This window comes from Leptodactylus fuscus, chromosome 11 (genome assembly GCF_031893055.1).
Source record: "Leptodactylus fuscus isolate aLepFus1 chromosome 11, aLepFus1.hap2, whole genome shotgun sequence".
Lineage (NCBI taxonomy): Eukaryota > Metazoa > Chordata > Amphibia > Anura > Leptodactylidae > Leptodactylus > Leptodactylus fuscus.
The window spans coordinates 78,505,449-78,526,668 of NC_134275.1; the positions used below are offsets into that span (position 1 = coordinate 78,505,449).

Sequence of the window (21,220 nt, forward strand, 5' to 3'; positions counted from 1 at the left end):
CAGTCTATGTACGCTAAACGTATCACTGAAGTAATTTTTTTTCCCTCTCCCCTAATATAAGAAAGGAACAGACATTAGACCTAGACCGGGGTTCGAGGCTTGAAAAAATCCAGTATTATTTGTTCTTCATGATGTGAAATATGTGTTGAAAAGCAACCCAAGATGAAGTCAGCCATGTGTGCCAGTGTGTTACTTGGCATGCCTTTGCTGGCCCCAACTGTAAGGGTCACTCTCCATTTCCTCCATTTTCCACTCCCCTTCACACCATTTGTGGTGAAGCAATGGGATGCACTGAAGTGCACCCTCTAGCCTCGTGTGGGATAGGGACATCAGATGCCACTCCAACCCCCTCGTCTTCCTCCGCCAGCCAACGGTGCGAAGATGAGAGGAGTGTGCTCTGAATGTTTTCTGCCTAGCAGAGGCTAGTTCTCACTTACGAAAATGGCCCCACTTTGACCTGTATATCAGGCACAATGGTGTAGGTTTCAAAGAAACATGGCACCAACAAGTTGGAAAACGTGGGCCATGCGTGGACCGTGTTTGAGTCTGGCAAGCTCCAGATCTGCTACCAGGTTCCAGCCATTATCACAGGCGCAAAAATGCCAGGCCCCAGGTGTAGCAGGGAAAAAAAAATGCCATCTCAGCCAGGATGGCATCCCTGACCTCGGAGGCACTGTGCTGTCTGTCCCCCAAGCTGATCAGTTTCAGCACGGCCTACTGACATCTCCCCATGCCAGTGTTACAGTGTTTTCCGCTAGTAGCTGGGGTGGAGGTTGCAGCTTCGTAGGGTTTCAGTCTACTCCTGCCATGAATTTTGGCCTGGGAGAGGAGATAGGCCACCCCAGTTTGCACCCGGGGAACAGACTCCACCACATTCACCCTGCCTGTCATTAAAGATAAGCACTGCAGCATCCCTGACCACAGGCGCTTGTCCATGTGTCGGTGGTCAAGTGGACCTTGCAGCAAAGCGCAGAGCTCTGGGCCCGACTGATGTTATGGGACACATGCAGGCGCAAGGCAGAGACAGCACACCAAGAGAAGTAGTAACGGCTAGGCCCAGCATAGGGAGGTGCCCCAGCTGCCTTCTGCTGACGGAAGGCCTGGGTCTCCAGAAGCATAAACAAACACCAACATCTCCAGGGCCAGCAGTTTATCGATGAGGCTGTTACAGGCTTGGGCATGGGGGTGGGTTGTATTGTACTTCTGCCTGCAATGAAAAGCTTGGGAAATGTGGAGTGGCTGGGAAGAGGCGCATGATGGTGCAGGCCAAAAGGGCGCATGAGGGTGAACTCCCCAATGTGTCAGAGATAGGTGTGTAGGTGTCCTTGCATCATATACTTGCACCATATTTGGCTTTGGAAGTTAATTTTGTGCCAAAAAGTGGTTAAGACAGCGATCCCTCAGCTACTCCCGTTACACTGTCTATTGAAGTTACCATCTGTGGAAGTGGACCACCATTTCTAAGATCCCAAAGGAAGCAGGCAAGAGATGTGCAGTTCAGAAAAAAAGATGAGAAAATAAGTTTAGGCTGTAGAGCACAGAGGGATCGGAGAGGACAGAGCTGGTGTCGGCCAGGTATTCCCACAACATGCGCCTATACTTGTCCCTCCTGGTGACACTAGGCCCCTGAGTGGCAGTAATTTGTCCAGGGGGGCCATTAACGTGTTCCAGACCTAGGAATAAGTCTTCCAACAGGGTAGAGTTTTGCATGCCTTTGCTTCTACCCACTGTTTTTGCTGCTTAGCTTCCCTCCACATCTACTCTGCTTTCACCCCTAAACATCACCCCAGTTTATGCCTTTGCTTCTACCCAGGTTTTTTGTTGATTTAGCTTCCCTCTACATCTACACTGCTTTAGCCCCTAGACATCACCCCTGTCCATGTGGGGTCGGTGGCCTCGTCATCCACCAACTCCTCTTCCAATTGCGCACTGCCCCATTACTGCAAACCGCACATGACCACAGCTTGCCTTGATGGCAACTGTGTCTCATGATCCCCACTTAGGTCCAGACAAGTCGGTGGCGGGTCCAAAACCCCAAAATTGGAAGGAAATGGCAGATGCTGCAGTATTTCTAACACCTGTTCCTGGTGCTCGGGCCTGGTCTGTGTTGTACCCTGCACCCTGCTTAACGCATCTGCCATATCCGAAGTTGTGCTGAGCGCATGCTAATGTTTCGTGTCCAGTGCAATGGATGGGATGGGATTTCACATAAGTCTGCCACCCATGGCCACTCATGGTTGAGCAACTGAGGGAGTTGACTTTGACGAACCCGAGGGTTTTGGAGTTGGAACTACATCAAAGGTCTGTGCTGCTCACACACTCTGCTCAACACATGATATGTTTAGTGCCAGCAGTGTGGAGACGTCGCACAACAGCCGTTGTTCCAGCAGGTACAGGCGTTGTAGGAGTGCATAGAGGCTAGCAGCGGCAACTATACACTTTAAAAACTATCCGCACAAGCGCCACACTTTCACCAGTAGCTCAGGAACATTGGGGTACCTTTTTCAAAAGATTAGCAGCAATGAGTTAAAAACGTGGCCCAGGCATGGAATATGTTGCAGGCTGCCAAGCTACAGAGCCAATCCCAGGTTACGGCCATTATCACACATGACAACATGCCTGGGCCCAGGTGCAGTGGCAAAAACCACATTGCCGTCTCATCGAGGATGGCATGACTCACTTTGTAGGCAGTGTGCTGTCTGGCCCCCAAGCTGATGAGCTTCAGCACGGCCCGCTGACGTCTCCCCACACCAGTGTTGCAGCGTTTCCAGCTCGTAGCTGGGGTCAATTTAACAGCGGAGGAGGGTGGTGTTTCAGCCCTCCTCCCAGGAATGTTGTGTGGGGAGACAAGTCAGGCCACCACATTTTGCGACCCGGTCCACGCCTCAACTACATTCAACCACTGTGCCCAAATTGAAAGGTAGCGTCCCTGTCCGCATGCACTTGTCCATTCGTAACTGGTCACATGGAACTTTAGGGCTAAGCGCTGAATTTAGGGACCGCCTCATGTTTGGGGGAAAGTGCTGGTGTGGACGGCACAGTGCGGTGGCGCAGTAGACACTCTGCCCAAAAAGGGCAGAGTGTCCCCCAGCCGGGATTCCAACATCTCCTGGGCCAGATTTCTTGAGATGAGGCCGTTGAAGCCTTGGGCATGTGGGTGGGTTGCGCTGTACTTTAGCATGAAATGAAAGGCTTGGGAGATGGGGAGTTGCTGGGAAGAGGCGCATGATGGCGCGGGCAAAAGGAGAAATGGCAGGAAAAGGTGAGGATAAGGGTGAACTCCCCAAAGTGTCAGAGGCAGATGTGGAGGTGTCCTGGCTCCTGGTCTGGACTGCAGCGCCAGCCCTGTCAACAGTGGAAGAGGCAGTGGCCGCCAGGCCAAACGACGATTATCCTGCGCTTGCTCTCACCCACTGAGCCCAGGGCTTGCCTTCCAAATGATGGCACCCGCAAGAGGTGGTGAGATTCCTCTCCGCAGATCTCCAAACCATCTTGGACTTGCAAATTGCACTAAATTTGTCATGTAACTGACATGTATATGATGAGTCTATCCATTGTCTGTTCATTTTGGTGAAAGTCAGCCTGTCAGCTGACAGACAGCTGTGCTTGTCAGTGATGATGTCACCGGCTGCTTGTACCCCCAGTTTTTGCTGCTTAGCTTGCCTCCACATCCACACTGCTTTTGCCCCTACACATCACCCCTATCCATGCCTGTGCCTCTAGCCATAAGTCTGCCACCCATGGAAACTCATGGTGCAGAAAGTGAGGGAGCTGACTCTGAGGAACCCTTGGGTTTTGTAGCTGGTACTCCATCAAAGGTCTCTGCTGCTCACACACCCTGCTGAACATACGGTATCTAGGGTTAGAGCGTGTGGTGACCTCGCACAACAGTAGGTGCTTCAGGCAGATGTAGGCCTTGCTGGAGTGTATTGCGGCTAGCTCCAGGTACTGTAGACTTGGGGAAAGTGGGTGTCCAAGTGCCGCACTTTCACCCTTAGCTCAGCTAATTTGGGGTATGTTTTTAAAAATCATTGCACCACTACATTGAACATGTGGGCCAGGCATGGAACGTGTTGGAGGCTGGCAAGCTCCAGAGCCCTCCAACAAGCTAAAAAACCTGGCCCCAGGGGCAGCGGGGATAAACAAATTGCCATCTCATCCAGGATGGCATCCCTGACCTCAGAGGCAGTGTGCTGTCCGTCTCCCAAGCTGATGAGCTTCAGCCCAGCCTGCTGACGTCTCCCCACACCAGTGTTGCAGCGTTTTCAGCTCGTAGCTGGGGTAAATCTAACAGCGGAGGAGGAGGAGGGTGGTGTTTCAGCCCTCCTCCCAGGAATGTTTTGTGGGGAAACAAGTCAGGAAAATTCTTGAAACGGGAGAGTTTTGCATCTTTGCCCTTGCTGCCTATGGACATCCCTTTGCCTCTAGCCACCATTTTCCCTGCTTTGCTTGCCTCCAAATCCACACTGCTTTTGCCCCTAGACATCACCCCAGTCCATGCCTTAGCTTGTACCCCCAGTTTTTCCTGCTTAGCTTGCCTCCACATCCACACTGCTTTTGCCCCTAGACATCACCCCAGTCCATGCCTTAGCTTGTACCCCCAGTTTTTCCTGCTTAGCTTGCCTCCACATCCACACTGCTTTTGCCCCTAGACATCACCCCAGTCCATGCCTTAGCTTGTACCCCCAGTTTTTCCTGCTTAGCTTGCCTCCACATCCACACTGCTTTTGCCCCTAGACATCACCCCAGTCCATGCCTTAGCTTGTATCCCCAGTTTTTCCTGCTTAGCTTGCCTCCACATCCACACTGCTTTTGCCCCTAGACATCACCCCAGTCCATGCCTTAGCTTGTACCCCCAGTTTTTCCTGCTTAGCTTGCCTCCACATCCACACTGCTTTTGCCCCTAGACATCATCCCTATCCATGCCTCTTCCCCTAGCCATAACTCTGCCACCCCTGGAAACTCATGGTGCAGAAACTTTGGTTGCTGACTTTGAGGAACCCTTGGGTTTTGTAGATGGAACTCCATCAAAGGTCTGTGCAGCTCACACACCCTGCTTAAGATATGGTATTGTAGGGTTTCAGCGTGTGTGAATGACGGACAACAGCCTGTGTTTGGACAGATGTAGGCCTTGCTAGAGTGTTTTTAGGCTAGCAGCGACTCCTGTGCACTTGCAAAAGTGGGCGCACAAGCGCCGCATTTTCAACAGTAGCTTCGGTACATTTGGGTATGTTTTTAAAAAACTTTGCACCACTAGGTTAGACGTGGGCCAAACATGGAACGTGTTGGAGGCTGGCAAGCTCCAGAGCCGCTACCAGGTTCCAGCCATTATCACAGGCGTAAAAATGCCAGGCCCCAGGTGTAGCAGGGAAAAAAAAATGCCATCTCAGCCAGGATGGCATCCCTGACCTCGGAGGCACTGTGCTGTCTGTCCCCCAAGCTGATGAGCTTCAGCACCGCCTGCTGACGTCTCCCCACACCAGTGTTTTAGCGTTTGCCGCTAGTAGCTGTGGTGGAGGTTGCAGCGTCGTAGGGTTTCAGTCTACTCCTGCCATGAATTTTGGCCTGGGAGAGGAGATAGGCCACCCCAGTTTGCACCCGGGGAACAGACTCCACCACATTCACCCTGCCTGTCATTAAAGATAAGCACTGCAGCATCCCTGACCACAGGCGCTTGTCCAAGTGTCGGTGGTCAAGTGGACCTTGCAGCAAAGCGCGGAACTAAGGGCCCACCTGATGTTGAGTGACACGTGCTGGTGCAAGGCGGGGACGCCACACCGGGAGAAGTTGAGACGGCTAGGGACGGCATAGTGAGGTGCCACAGTTGCCATCAGGTCCGGGAAGGCGGGAGTTTCAACAAGCCGGAACGCCAACCTCTCCTGGGCCAGCAGTTTAGCGATGTTGGCGTTCTAGGCTTGCGTGGGTGGGTGGTTAGCGGTGTATTTCTGCCGGCGCTCCAATGTCTGAGAGATGGTGGGTTGTTGTAAAGAAGCGCCTGATGGTGCCTTTGATGGTGCAGGAGAAGGAGATAAGACAGAAACAGGGGAGGATGAGGGAGAAGTCAACAAAGTGGCGGAGGCAGATGAAGTGATGTCCTGGCTCGTCCTCTGGAGTGCATCGCCAGCACTGTGAGCAGAGGCAGTGGCATGAACGGCGGGCGACGTTTGTCCTGCCGTTGCTGCCTGCCACTGATTCCATTGCTTGGATTCCAAATGACGGTGCATTGAAGTGGTGGACAGGTTGCTCTTCTCAGGGCCCCTACTCGATTTCGAGAGGCAAATTGTGTAGACGACACTATATCTGTCCTCGGCGCATTCCTTGAAAAAACTCTACACCTTCAAGAAACGTGCCCTCGATGGGGGAGTTTTTCTGGGCTGGGTACAAAAGGGAACATCTTCGGACATTCCGGGTCTGGCCTGGCTTCGGCAAAGCAGCTGACCTCTGCCTCTGGACATGTCTCTGCCTCTAGCTACCCTTTTTGGTGCTGCACCTGCCTCAACATCCACACTACTTTCCCAGCTTGACATCTGCCTTGTCCAGGTGGGGTCGGTGTCCTCGTCGTCCACCACCTCCTCTTCCAACTTCTGTCTCGCCTCCTCCTCCTGCACAATGCGCATGTCAACTGGCTGCCCTGACAGCAACTGCGTCTCATCGTCGTCGATGAGGGTGGGTTGCTGGTCATCCGCCACCAAATCGACCGGAGATGGAATGGAGGAGACTCTAGTGTTTGAGCATCTGGACACAGATACTCGTCTGTTAGGTCCGTGGAATCGCGAAATGGAGGGGCAGGTTGCGGTACAGTCAAAGGAAGGGAGAACAGCTCTGGGGAGCAGGGACAGTTGGGGTTATTGTTCTGAGAAGATTGGGAATTTTGGGTGGAAGGAGGACAAGACTGTTGGGTAAGAGGAGGTAGAGGCTGACTGGCTGGTGGACAATGTGCTTTAAGCGTTATCCGACAGCCATTGCAAGACCTGTTCCTGGTTCTCGGGCCTACTAATCTTTGTACCATTCAGCCTAGTTAATGTGGAACTTTTGTGCAAAGCGCAGAACTTAGGGCCCGCCTGATGTTAAGGGACACACGCTGGTACAAGGCTCAACTCACCCTAAGTGCCAAAAACACTGCTGGTGCAAGGCTCTACTCATGCCAAGGGCCTCAATCTCTGCTGGTAGCTCAGCTTAAGGTCATGTAACTTTGTTTGGAAGGGCTCATGTTAAGGGCTAGAAAAGTGAATTTTGGAAGGTCTTACCACATCACACACACACACACACACACACACACACACACACTCAAAATGACAGTTAAGGGTGAGGGCTTTTGGAATTCCCATTGCCTATTCCATTTGTGGTTGTCATGGGGAACGTGATTTAAAGGGGTGGTTGTTACTGTTTGTTGAGCTTAAATTGGGGTTTGTGTCCATCCATTTGGGGAGTAAAGAAGGTTTCCAGGTATTTTCCCACTTTGATAGAGGTTTTTTTGAATGTGGAAAGTGTGTAGTTGTTAGGCTGTGATGTTGGGGTAATAGAGGGTCTTTGGTGTGTTAGATGCCCCCAGGCATGCTTCCCCTGCTGTCCCAGTGTCATTCCAGAGGTGTTGGCATCATTTCCTGGGGTGTCATAGTGGACTTGGTGACCCTCCAGACACGGATTTGGGTTTCCCCCTTAACGAGTATCTGTTCCCCATAGACTATAATGGGGTTCGAAACCCGTTCGAACACACGAACATTGAGCGGCTGTTCGAATCGAATTTCGAACCTCGAACATTTTAGTGTTCGCTCATCTCTAGCCAAGACCATATATCTTTTTATCACATAACATCACGTAATCTTCCTCCAAAATACAGGGTACCGTGTGAATGTAGTGGACACAAGGACGGAGGACGCATTTACTGTCTACACAGTAAAGATTGCTGAAGTTTTGCAGAAACGTAAGTCACGGCTGCAATTTGTGGGTTTTGCATAGAGATGGGTGGACTGGTTTATAACAAGGTGTATTCATTACAAAGTTTCCAAAAATTTCAACCTCAAGAGAACCCAAAATTTTTGGGATTCACCTACCACAGATCTGAATGGGGATGAAGGTGGGTTGGGGTTGGGATGCCTCAGCCTAACAAAAAACTGGAGTGAGTTAAACCAAATGATGTAGATTTCAATTCTGGCACAAGGGACCTCCCGAGGGGTCGGAGCATCTTTCCTCTATGTAAATAATAAAGTTGCTGAACTTTATACAATATTTTTTACATAAGATGAATGTAGTTACATCAGCACACTCTTCTCCTGAAATACTCTGTGTTGCTGGGTACGTGCTATTGTCATAAATGTCCATACTCCATGGGAATTCAAGAAGATCTTCAGAACCACATCAGATATTTTACTGACCCTTCAATTTCCACCCTGCAGACTCAGATGAGACCATCCAACAAGGAGACATCAGATACTTCTACCAACGTTCAGCCTGCAAAATGCAACTAAGCAACAAGGAGTATCTGATCATGGGCCAAGATGGACAGACCACAGATGACCAAGGACGGTGGGTGGAGGCCTCATCCTGATGGTGCTATTACCCCAGATCTCAGTTTTCTTTCATAACATAGACAAGAGCCCATGTGGCTGCTATGGGGTCCCTGGACAGTGGGGGCCCATTGCAAGTTTTCCCCATTGTTTGTGTCTTACACTCTCAAGCATCTATTTGATACGTCTTCTCTTTCTCACTTTTTCTCTTTCAGAATGAGATACTTATTAGAAAGCAACTCATGGGTGGAGGAACTGGCTGGAGCCTCGGCTTGTAAAGCTACCCGTAACCGAAATGCGTGCAACAAAATGAACGACTTTTTGGTTGATTACCGGGAAAATGGTTGCAAGGTGTAACCGTGTGGTTGTATAGTAAGACCGCATGATATAGTATAGTTGTATAGTATGGCTGTAAAACGTAACCACATTGTAATATACTGCGACCACTTAGCTGGTGGCACATGGCTGTATGTATGGGGTGACCATGGTTGTATGGAGTTGTGCGGTGTAACCTACAGTATCATCATCTCCGTAAAATCTCAGTATTATTGTAGACATTTTCTTTAGTATATTACTTCTTATCACTTCAATTTCTGCAATAAACTAACAATCAAGTAAAAATCTTGTGTGGTGAATTAATAAAGAAGGTTCTCCAGTTTGGTGCACAAGATGTGGGAAGTGGAGACATCTCATAGACATCTGCATAGGCCGGCCACAAACATTACATAGCTGTCAGGTATGTCTGCCAACTCCTCCATACACATGCATGCTCAGCACGGGAAGAGGGGAGTAAGATGTTACCTGATATCTCAGAAGTGGCCTATCTCCAGTGAGAGCGAAGGATCGGGCAAGTTAAAGTCCAAGTGCCCGAAAATAATCCAATGCCAGTGGCTTATTTGCCCTGAGAACAAAGAATCGGGTATTCCTAAATCTAGGTGACATCTGCTGCCTGGGGCAGGTTGGAAGGCCCATATAGTTAAGTTTATCCAACCTCAGATTGATTTTTCATACTGATAGGTCATCAATGTGTGATCTTTTGGGGTTGACTGACATTCGGCGTCATGTAGATTTGGTTGTTCCAGTAGCCTCAGGGTGCCGTAAACTGCTGGTGGACGGGCAGCACTTTCAGCACCCTTCATATTCAAGTAATAGTATCGGTGCTGCGTACACTCCCTGTCCACCAGCAGCTTCTACAATTGGGAGTCTGCCCCATGCCATGTGGCGTCCGGGTGTCAGACCCCCGACAGATCATACAATGCTGCGCTATCCTGTAGATAGGTCATCGGTATGAAAATTTTATTTGAGGCCATAAAACCCCTTTAAATTGGTCGATAGTTTCTACTAAAATAGCAGAGTTCGCCCAACATTAATGTAATACGTTTGGCCAGCTTTAGTAAGACTAGGTTCACATTTGCACTTGAGACTCCACCGCAGAATTCACGTAAAATTGGTGGAGACAAAAGGACTTTTCTCTCTGCCAGTTTCTATATAAAACCAGGACATACAGCATAATTTTTCAGCCGAATTTTTCAGCCGAATTTTTCAGCCCAATTTCAACCCAGGCTTATACTTGAGTCAGCAAAAAAAAAAAAATTTTCTTTCTAGGAGGGGGGGTGGGGATCTATTTCCCCCCCTAGGCTTATACTCGAGTTAATAAGTTTTCCCAGTTTTTTGTGGTAAAATTAGGGGCCTCGGCTTATATTCGGGTCAGCTTATACTCGAGTATATATGGTACTTGGCAGAAACCTGGTGGATCACATGATAGTCTATGTGGACAGGCTCTCTGTCATTCGGGTCACTATGTGGACTCAAACGATGGAGAGCTGAATGTCAGTGTGAACCTAGCGTACGATCCACATCTACACTATAGTGTAAATCCACTCATTATGGTATTCAGGACCAGTCCATGTTTATTAACATAAAATATTTCTGGGTAGTCAGAGCTCATCTCACGGATCAGATTCTGGACTAAATAATAACTGCTCCTCCACATCGTCATCTGATTCCTTCTTGGTCTTCTTAGCAGTAAAATACACATAGACACCAGCAAGGAGAAGTATCCCAGAAAGAAGGACAATGGACAGGACAGCGATCCACATTCTGGCAAAGATCAAGGAGTGATCACCACTGCACTTGCAAGCAAGTCCTGGTGAAATAAGAACATAGAATAGATTAGGGGTCAGAAGAACGAGAAGACCATCATCATCCTTGTTGTCTTCTCATCCTGTATTATGTCCACCTGTCATGTTCTTGGTCCGGTAAGAGCTGTTCCAGTCGTTGGACATGGCGGTCGTGTTTATGTTGTCGGTAGCATTGTTCATATCGAGGAGGGCTCCAGTTGAGGTGAGGAGGCATCTAGCTGTAGTTGGCGGTTGGATTATCCCTTCAGATGGAGTCGGCTGTGAGACGAAACATTGAATATAACTCGACAACACAGCACTAAACAGGACACTACACCATGATAGAGTATTCAGTACGTATTAAAATATCAGTTTTTGTAGCCCTCATCCACCAGTTTGCGGCAATGGCCGCCTCCCTTCCACCATATTTATAGTCCAGCTAGATCTATGATAGAAAGTGACTTATAGCTGGTATAACATCTACTCACAGGATCTTGAGCGGCGCCGTGATCACCGACCCCCTCCTGTCCATGAGATCCTTGCAATACAGCTAAGACTGGAGAAACAATATACAAAGAAGTGGGAATTTGGTCTATTATGGACTTTTGCCAGGTCCTAAAAGCAGAATACTTACAGCACAGGAGCCATATTGGCATGGTCCACCTCGCTGTCATTGTGTATGCTGGCCTCGCGCTAGAGAGGAGAGGTAAAGTAGTCAGATCATTGCCATGTTAATGGTGGTGTCAGCCATACTGTCAGTCACCGGATCAGTTATTGAGTGACGTCCACTTCTGTCATGTTACTTAAATTATAGATAGTCTGTTGGGTGTAAACCACTAAGGCAACCATGACAGTCCCCGCAGGGCCTAGTAGGGCAACAGGCAGTGTTCTGTGACCAGGCATAACACATATTACACACGTATTACATACATATCACACCGTAATACATACATAACACACCGGATTACGTACATATCACACACTGTATTACATACATATCACACCGTATTACATACATATCACACACTGTATTACATACACATCACACCGTATTACATACATATCACACCGTATTACATACATATCACACACTGTATTACATACACATCACACCGTATTACATACATATCACACTGTATTACATACACATCACACCAGATTACATACATATCACACGGTATTACATACACATCACACCAGATTACATACATATCACACGGTATTACATACATATCACACGGTATTACATACATATCACACCGTATTACATACATAACACACCGTATTACATACATATCACACCGTATTACATACATATCACACCGTATTACATACATATCACACCGTATTACATACATATCACACACTGTATTACATACATATCACACCGTATTACATACATAACACACCGTATTACATACATATCACACCGTATTACATACATATCACACCGTATTACATACATATCACACACTGTATTACATACATATCACACCGTATTACATACATAACACACCGTATTACATACATATCACACCGTATTACATACATATCACACTGGATTACATACATATCACACCGTATTACATACATATCACACTGGATTACATACATATAATACCATATTACATACATAACACACCGTATTACATACATATCACACCGTATTACATACATATCACACCATATTACATACATATCACACCATATTACATACATAACACATGGTATTACATACATAACACACTGTATTATGTCCCCTGGTAGGAAATGTAAAAAAAAATACTAGCATGATTAAAAATATTAATAAAAAACAAAACAAAAAGAAGACTTCTGTTTTATTCACCTGGATGGAGCAGGACACAGAGATCAGAGAGGCTCTGCTGACCACTACTAGGCCGTAACTGAAGCCTGCGCTGGCATGGCAACACAGCAGTACAAGATGGCCGCCAGGACACCAGTGATAGATGAGGCCTGAGGATAGATAGTGGGGCAGTGTAATGTTAGACCAGTCGTAAAATGAGCCAAATCAAATGTTAAATGATAAATCTGTCTCATTGTTACACCGTCCATTCTGATTTAACGCGTTTAAGCGAGTAAAAAACGCGGGCGTAAACGCAGCGTATACGCTCATAGTAAAAAACGCCGCGTAAATGCGACGTAAACGCTACCCTCGCATTTCTACGCCTTGAGGCCGGCGTTACTCCGTGTGAAGACTGTCTGCGGCCCAGGGTCACGGTTACAGTGTTGTCCTCCATTACGCCTCTTGCCTCTTAATGTGCAGGTGTTATATGCTCAGACTTCCTCCAAACTGAAAGCAAGTCTTCTGGAAAGCCCCGGCAGGCAGTGTCTGTACTAAGGCCAGAAATAATAGATTCCTGCACCGCCCTATTGATAAAGTGGCCATACGGCTTTAACCCTTTATGAGCTGTCTGTAGACACTTGTCAGCTGAGCTGCGATGCCTGACATAACCCAAAGACTGCGTACACTGTTTCTATACAAAAGTAGCCTTTAAAAAAAAAAAAAAAAAAATATTCTGTACTGCCCCTTTAAATGCCAACGAAACGAGGGATTTCGAGTAATAAGCCCCCTTTATAGGGTCCATACACACTAATAAGACATGTAGACTTATCCTGATAGGACCACCTCTATTTTGCAGCACTAAAAAAACATGGTTGGCTGTTTTTCAAACAGCGCCACACCCGTCCCCTGGTTGTATCTGGTATTGCAGCTCATTCACTGCGATACTATGCTGCTTGTGGACAGGTCTGGTGCTGTTTTGTTGGAAGAAGGCAGCCATGTTTTTCTAATCCTGTCCCTTTAAGTAGTTGCCCCTTAAGTTTTACCCTATTCTTATACACTAACTGCATATTAAACTTTGTTTACGGGTGTCACAAGTGACTGGGCCTTTATCCAAGAGCGTGGCGTGTGATTTAATACACCCGTATACAGAGCTGAACATCTATCATGTGAATGGTAAGAAGATGAAAGTGAAAGCAGAGTGTACAATAGACGGGAGGGAGAAGGAACTGAGTGCAAGCAAGCAAGTGAGGAGAGCAGGACAGGAGGGGTTAATACGGCAAGGACTGAGGGCGACAGGAAGACTGCAAAGGGGGTGCAAGGCACCTGGACATCAAAGGCATCGGAACATAGCGCCCGACATCCGAAATGGAGCCAGGAGGTGCCAGATATGACCCCCCACAAGGAGGATTCAGCTTCGAGAACTGTCTCAGGTAAGAAAGAAACTTTTTTTGGGTGCAGTTACTGTTAAGCTACCCCAAAATTGCATTGGCACCCAGGAAGAAGATGGGGTGTACTCAGATCGGTCTCATTTATATGTGGCGGGGATCTTTATAACGCTTCCTTCCATGTCACGTTACCAGTCGGGTAGGAGAAGCCAGACAGAGACAAGGGGGGGCAATGTAGCGGCCGCCAAGGGGCATCGAAGGAGGGGTCACAATTTATTATGCAGGTACATACATGGATGAAACACATGTAGTGCAGCCGAGTGTGCATGTTACTAAATAAATCAGTCACTGACTAGAGACCTCACTGGGATAAAAACCCCATTCTCAGGGCCCAAGGGTTTTGGGGCCCCCTCTCGGTGTGGTGCGGGATTCCCCTGGCATTTATCCATCTGTATTACTGTTCTAGTTCTGTAATTTACACCTATAAATAGTTTCACTTTCTCTACAATCACAAAATGTCCACCGGCCCATGTACCAAAATGGCCGCTGCAGCCGATGTATCGAGTGTACGCGGTATACAGACCTTCCTGCCGTATACTCGTGATAAAATTCCAATAATCCGGCATCTGCGGGTCCGCATTAATGCCGGATTATTGGGTTTATTACTGGTAATCTGACAACCGCTTTGGCTGTGACTATGGTCGGGCTTTAAATAGTTAAGTGGTAATAATACTGCAAAACAAAACAAGACTGCCATGCAGGACTCTGGGAGAGTTGTGTGAACCTCTCAGAGAGACCATATTGGTTGTCACCCAGCTTTCCCCAGGACTGGTAAAGGATATTGCTAAATACATTGTATATAGTTGTATTCACAGAGGATTTTGGTTTATCTGTTTCTGAGAAAGCTGGGTGACAATATAGGAATCAGCAAGGACTGACAATCATCTTTCCTGACTGTAAAAGCTGCAGTCCTGCCTCTTTCTATCATACGGCTGCTTAGGTTGACATGTTTGCCATTCAGGAGCCTAGGAAAGCTGGGTAGCTAGAGCCACGTTTGATCAACTAACAGTTGCAGTAATAACAAGTCACCTGTATTCTAGGGGTTGGTACAATTCCGGGGATACCAAATTTATAGGGTTTGTTTTACGTTCAAAAAATCCAAAACTTTGCAAAGAAATTTTTTTTTTCTCGGAGTCATCATATTCTGACACTTTTTGGATTTTTTTTCCCGCTGGTGTTTACGTATGAGAAAAAAAATCTTTATATGTTTGTAGACCGGGCGTTTTTACAGGGATGTACAATGTGTGTACTGCAGGTCTATGGGAGATTCACTACTTTATTATTGAGGCTCGTCATAGACCAGACTCAATAGCTATAATGCAAAGACAAGCCTGGGAACCTTCAGTAGGCTCCCGGCTGTCAAGGGAACAAGATGGCTTCCACGATCTCGCCTTGCGGGAGCTGTTTTGTAATAGTAAAAGGGGGTTAACCAGTAGCTGACCAGCCGCCATCTTTAAAGACCTGACATCCGCCATAATAGTCAGAGAGTAATGGGATGTCTGACAGTAGTGGGATGTCTGACAGCAAAACTGCTGTCTGTTTCCCAGGGCAACACCAGGCCTAATCCCCTATAGAAATGACTGGGGTCCAGATATGATATAAGCTTTAGCTAGGTCAGTATTCACACGTGTCTTCTGTATGTCTCTAGAAATACCTCCATTGAGGTGAATGCGTCAGATCTTGGTCTCCAACCACCAAAAGCTCGTAAGACCGGGACCACCATTGCCGGAGTCATATATAAGGTAGGTTCGGGCGGTTGGGGTTGGGTTTTCCAGTGACTGATGTTGGTAGCACTGACTGACCTGTGGGTTTCTTATATAGGATGGTGTTATTCTAGGAGCGGACAGAAGAGCCACCAATGACATGGTTGTGGCCGATAAAAACTGTGCCAAGATCCACTACATCACAGACAACATATAGTAAGTACAACTGGATTGTGGGCCATTGTTCACACGTGTTCTGTTTGACACCTCATCGAATCACCATCCTCCAGTGACCAAGACTAAGGGGCACCCTGCCCCCAATACCGGACACTATGCAGAGGCACCTCTGAGGGCCCTATCATCACCTGCACCAACTACTTGCCTCCTTATGTAGGCGTAGCTGATTCCGGATAGGGATGGGTGAACCAGATCTAGAACCAGATTTGTTCCCAAATTTCCAAAAGTTTCAGGTTTATCTGAACACGATACTTTTGGGGTTTGTTGACCACAAAACACTGTTATACTCTGGGGTCTATGGAGACCCAGGAAGGTGAGGGAAACTAACAAACACCTCATCTTCCCTCACCTCTCCTGGGCCTCTGGTGGTTCCCTGATGTCCCCTTCTGGCCTCTTCCAGTCTCCATCTGGCATCATGTGCCCCAGGGTCATCGCTGAGGCCTGATCACACGTCAGATGGAGGCTAGAAGAGGACACCAGGAACCGCTATATACTGCAAAGATGCCCAGCAGAGGTGAGACAAGGTGAGTATTAGGGTTTGATCTTTTTCCTAACTCTATACTTGGGCCTCTACTTAGTAATAGGAGACCCCTGGGTATAATCAAAGCACTTACGGTTCGATCCGAACAAGTTTGGTATGAAACGAACCAGAGGGTCAAACCTGCTAAACAGGTCTCATAAGGTTCCAATGCAGTTGTAATTTTTTTCTGTAGCCACCACCATTCTTGAGTAATCAATGCTGTTATTTCCAGGACTCAATATGCTTATTAGTCTTGCTATTGTTAGGTGGGTGGTCCCAGATCCAGCCCAGAAACACCCATTTGACACTAGGGAGCCTACTTAGCATATTGGGTGCCCAAAATAACAGCACCAATTCCAATCAGGAACAGTGGGGGTAATAGTCAAGGCTCGGGGCCTACCGGGGGATTCCCCGGCTCCCCGACAGGCCAGTCTGACCCTGGTGGGGGCTACAGAAAAAAAATTGCAACTGCTTCAGAATCAGTGGAGTGGAGCCTATTGAAAGGTACAAATAGTTGGAGGTGGTCCTGTCTCCGAAATAAGGCTGTCCTGTTGTGGGATATCAGTTGGGTGCAACACCTCTGTAACCCTCACATGAAGGGCACTACTGATATGTATTCTTTGACCCCCTATATTTGCATCTAGCTGCTGTGGAGCCGGAGTAGCCGCCGATGCAGAATATGTGACGAATCTTTTGTCCAGCAACCTGGCAGTCCATGCTATGTCCACAAAGAGACAACCTCGGGTGTGCACTGCCACCCGCATGCTAAAACAGCTGCTGTTCAGGTAAGTACTGAGTGTCACATGTTACAAATGGACATACTAAACACAAGCTGACTGATTGACTAGAAGACTCCGCTTTGTAAACTTCAGAATGGCGGACAATGGTATCCACTTCCCATTCAACTCACTGTAAGAAGGTCAGCTCTGGAGCACAAACTTCTATCCATGAAATACCGTCCAGACTGCGAGACTAGTTAGTGCTGCCCACGGGTGAAGTGAAGTTCCTTGGGTCCACCAAATAAAATTATTCTGGGGTCCACCCTCCAGTCCCACCTAGGAATTAGACCATCAAATCTGGTTGATTTTTGCTGGACCAATATAGAGTTTGGGCCCAAAAGAAGATCGATCCTCTAGTACTCTAATAGGCCAGTCGGACACTGGTGTTACCCCATTTTTTCGACAGATTTGGCTGACGCGCATACAGGTTGTCAGACACAACCCTACATTCTTCTTTCTTGCAGATATCAAGGTCACATAGGGGCGTCGATCATCATAGGAGGGATTGATATACGCGGTCCTCATCTTACTAGTGTCCACCCTCATGGATCCACCGACGTCAACCTCTACACGGCTCTAGGTGAGACACAAAATGACCCATACGTCACATCTTAACGAAAATCCACCCAAAAATGTATAGTCTGATGATGATGTCATCATCTCCTACCCAAAGGTACAATGGCTGCCTCACTCGCATCAGCCAGACCTTCCTACTCATAGTAACCATAATTCCCAATCTCACCCATAGTTTTTGGAGATCTCTTTCTGAATGAAAGCTGCAACCGGATTGGTTGTTATGAGCAAATGCGTCACTTTGGCTTTCCATCGTTTTTGATACATCTTTGCCATTGTTTTAGGATCTGGTGCAAGTGCGGCCATCGCTGTCTTAGAAGATAGCTACAAACCCAACATGGAGGTAAGTGTACAAAAAGAGGAGCTAAATGTTGCAAAAAATTTGTAACTAATTCCTGCAGCACTCCTTTTCAGAAGTGGGTGGGGCAGTGGGTGTGGCTAGCCTGCCAAGCCGTCAAACTCACATCAGTCAGTGGACGGCGTAAAAAGTGGAGCAATGCTTCAAGACATACACGCCAGACTTCTAGAAGTCTCTAATTTACCAAACAATGCAAAATATTTGATAAATTTGGTAGATTGCAATGCGGACTCCAGCAAAACGGACTTAAAATTCCCCTAATGATAACTTTCCCCCACTGTGTTTCCACATGTGGCCTAAGACTAGGAATACAGCGACTGGCTACGGCCGCCATTGCACCTAAAGATTGCCATCTGGCCCTGCACCTAATGAGGTCTTTGAGGTCACACTGCAGTCAGAGGCTTGATGCAAAAATAGAGCACTGGTAAATTTTCGCCGTAGGTGCAAAAACGAATCTCCTGAAATCTAGTGCAAAACAATTGTAATACAGGTTTTGAGCTCAATTAAAAAATTGCAAAATTTGAATTTACACGGCTCCACTTAAATTGTGGTTGAAATTGGAGAAACACCTGAGCTGTTCGGAGCTGAAAGCGCATGTATCATCCGATGTGCAATGGTCAGACCACACTGCTGGCCAGCTCCTCCTCCTGTACAAACAACACCCCTGCTTGTGATCGGTCACACCACCGAAAAGTCCTTTTGCAGTTCCCCCACAATACTGCTTATTTGTATTTGTGGAATAGATCGCATCTGGAACGCATCAGGATTTTTTTCCTCAATGTCTTTCACAGAAAGTCCACAGAGTTTTCCTCTACAGTCTTTCAGCCTCTATTATACCTATAGGGAAACCGCCAACGTCTGTCTGTATAATTGACATTGAATTTGTATTATTTCCGCTGCGGATTTGTTTCTGCAATGTGTGGATGGCATTAGCCAGAATCCCATCCACTTTGCAATACGCTGTGTGTACGCAACGCGGGGCCCGGCCTCAATTACTGCAAGTAATCATTTACTAAACTATATACCGTATTCATTCACCATTAAGAATTTTGCAGAGATAAGATTTTCTCTAAACATCTTAGTGGCGACATCTTGAACATAAATGCAGGAACTTTCTATAGTCTGGCAGACATCCAGCCATGATTTCCCGATTGTGGCCGGGTTATCTTCCTGCGCTTGCAGCGTCCATGCCTGATATAAGGAACTCGTAGCTGGATTTCAGACAAGTGTCAGCCCATAGAAGGTTCCTGTATTCATGGTCATAGACATTGGCAACTGATCAAGACAACAGATGTCACCACCAAGATGGTTCGAGGAAATATTTACCATTCTGCAAGATTATATGTCTGCAAAAGTTACTTTGTCTACAAATGTCTATCTGCTGATGTTCAGAGAGAGCAAAACATCTCAGGGAAAAAAGTAGAACTATAGAGAAGTCAATAAGACTCCGTCTTCTCCCATAAGATATAGGTGCAGCCAGGTCTCCATGTCACACCAGTTCAGTCCTTAAGTGGTTCTCTCCTATAGCGAGTGCGGTATACTGTGCGTGGGGGCACCAAGGAGAATTATACTGTGGGTGTGGGGGCACTGCCAAATAGTGACCCTGGATGTTGACTAGATCATTCTTGGGCAGAGGATGGGCTGTTGTGTCTAGACAGTAAGGTATGGTTTACTCTCCCCTCTCTTAGATGGAGGAGGCTAAGAAGCTGGTGAAGGACGCCATAACCGCGGGTATCATGTGTGACCTGGGATCTGGCAGTGGAGTGGATCTATGTGTCATTACACAAGAAGGGGCGCAAGTATTGAGGGGCTACACCCAGACGGAGACCAAGGGACAAAGGTAAGATAATGCAATGGGTAATATATTGAGTAGCATGCTCATATGTATTTATGGGGGTCCTCTAATCTTTCAGCGAGCGCACAATGTGTATGGCCAGCTTAAAGGGGTTTTACGTTAAAGGGGTTTTCCAGGAATTATATATATCTTTAGGATCCAGGATCCCACTGAGCTATATGAAGAGACTGCAGCGGCCTCTTACAGCCTTGCGCCGATATCACATGACACATGGCTCAAGTAAATTCGGCTTCGCTGCAATACCAAGCACGGCCATCATACAATGTACAGTGCTGTGATGTCTGACTAGTGAAGAGGATGCAACATGAACACTGCCGCCCCTGCAATCACCTGATCAGCGGGGACCTGGGCATAGGACCCTCACCAATTACATATTCATGACCTTTCCTAAGCAGGTCATCACTATATAAAAACTAGAAAACTCCTTCGCCACCCGTGACTCACTATTATCCACTGGGGTCTCTTCAATATCCAGAGTATAATAAGCGATGGCCCGAGGGTACTGAGCCTTAATAAACACCGATACTCACCTTCCCTCACCATCCTCTTTGGTCATCTTCTGGCCTCTTCCAGCCTCCTGGGACAGGTCACGGGCCCGAGGGAACCACAGAGTGTTGTGTTAAAGTACCATGAGGTCAGTGGGCCGCACATGACTGCTGAGACCCAATTACAGGCCTCAGCAATTCCGCGGGGCCCATGATGCCACCCAGGAGGCCAGAAGAAAGTAAAAGACACCTCAAGGAGCAACAGATGCCGCAATGGATCCAAAGACAAATGAGGGAAGGTGAATGTCAGTGAAGGGCCAGGGCAGCACTTCTGGTTCGAGAAACCTTGAGAATATTCTTAAGGTTCACAAAGGCGACTCATGTCTCCCACTGAATGTGAACAATGCACCATTTTGGTTTCTGTCACCCTCAATATCTGCTCCTGCAGTGTATATATAATCCTTCCTCCTCTTATCCTAGGTTCTCCTCATACCGTTACAAGCGGGGCACCACTGCCGTCCTGGGGGAGACCGTTACTCATTTTGATGTGGTGGAAGAAAACATTCAACTAATGGACATGGACTAACCAGTAGAGACGGGGGCCCATTACCATTATACGAATGATCAGCTCTATTACTAAGAACACTCATGTGCTCGGCCTTGTACATGAGAAGCATAACTCTGCCGCCATATATAGGATGACATCACAACACACGCAAAACCTCTGCTACGGCTGTTCTCTTCATATCCATACGTCTAATCCATGATCCATAATATTCTCCTCCGCAGGGCCGGCCTCATGTCCTCATCATTGATGCAGCAAGGGATTTCTAT

At 47.3% G+C, this 21,220-nt stretch overlaps 2 protein-coding genes across 2 annotated transcripts in view; both read left to right on the top strand.

Moving 5' to 3' along the window:
* The window catches only part of LOC142184432 (complement C4-like), a 45,689-nt gene extending 36,615 nt beyond the window's left edge, over window positions 1–9,074 (top strand). The window contains exons 39-41 of the mRNA XM_075259295.1: window positions 7,841–7,924; window positions 8,397–8,526; window positions 8,723–9,074. Of these exons, the coding sequence (XP_075115396.1) occupies window positions 7,841–7,924; window positions 8,397–8,526; window positions 8,723–8,864 (356 nt within the window). The 3' untranslated portion in view covers window positions 8,865–9,074. The remainder of the gene's footprint in view (window positions 1–7,840; window positions 7,925–8,396; window positions 8,527–8,722) is intronic.
* Window positions 9,075–13,643: 4,569 nt separating this feature from the next.
* On the top strand, window positions 13,644–21,220 carry LOC142184456 (proteasome subunit beta type-7-like). The gene is made up of 8 exons (XM_075259335.1): window positions 13,644–13,861; window positions 15,525–15,618; window positions 15,698–15,795; window positions 16,981–17,121; window positions 17,580–17,695; window positions 17,973–18,031; window positions 19,735–19,886; window positions 20,867–21,220. Exons 1-8 carry the CDS (start codon window positions 13,797–13,799, stop codon window positions 20,970–20,972), a joined length of 831 nt encoding a protein of 276 aa, XP_075115436.1. The 5' UTR covers window positions 13,644–13,796; the 3' UTR covers window positions 20,973–21,220.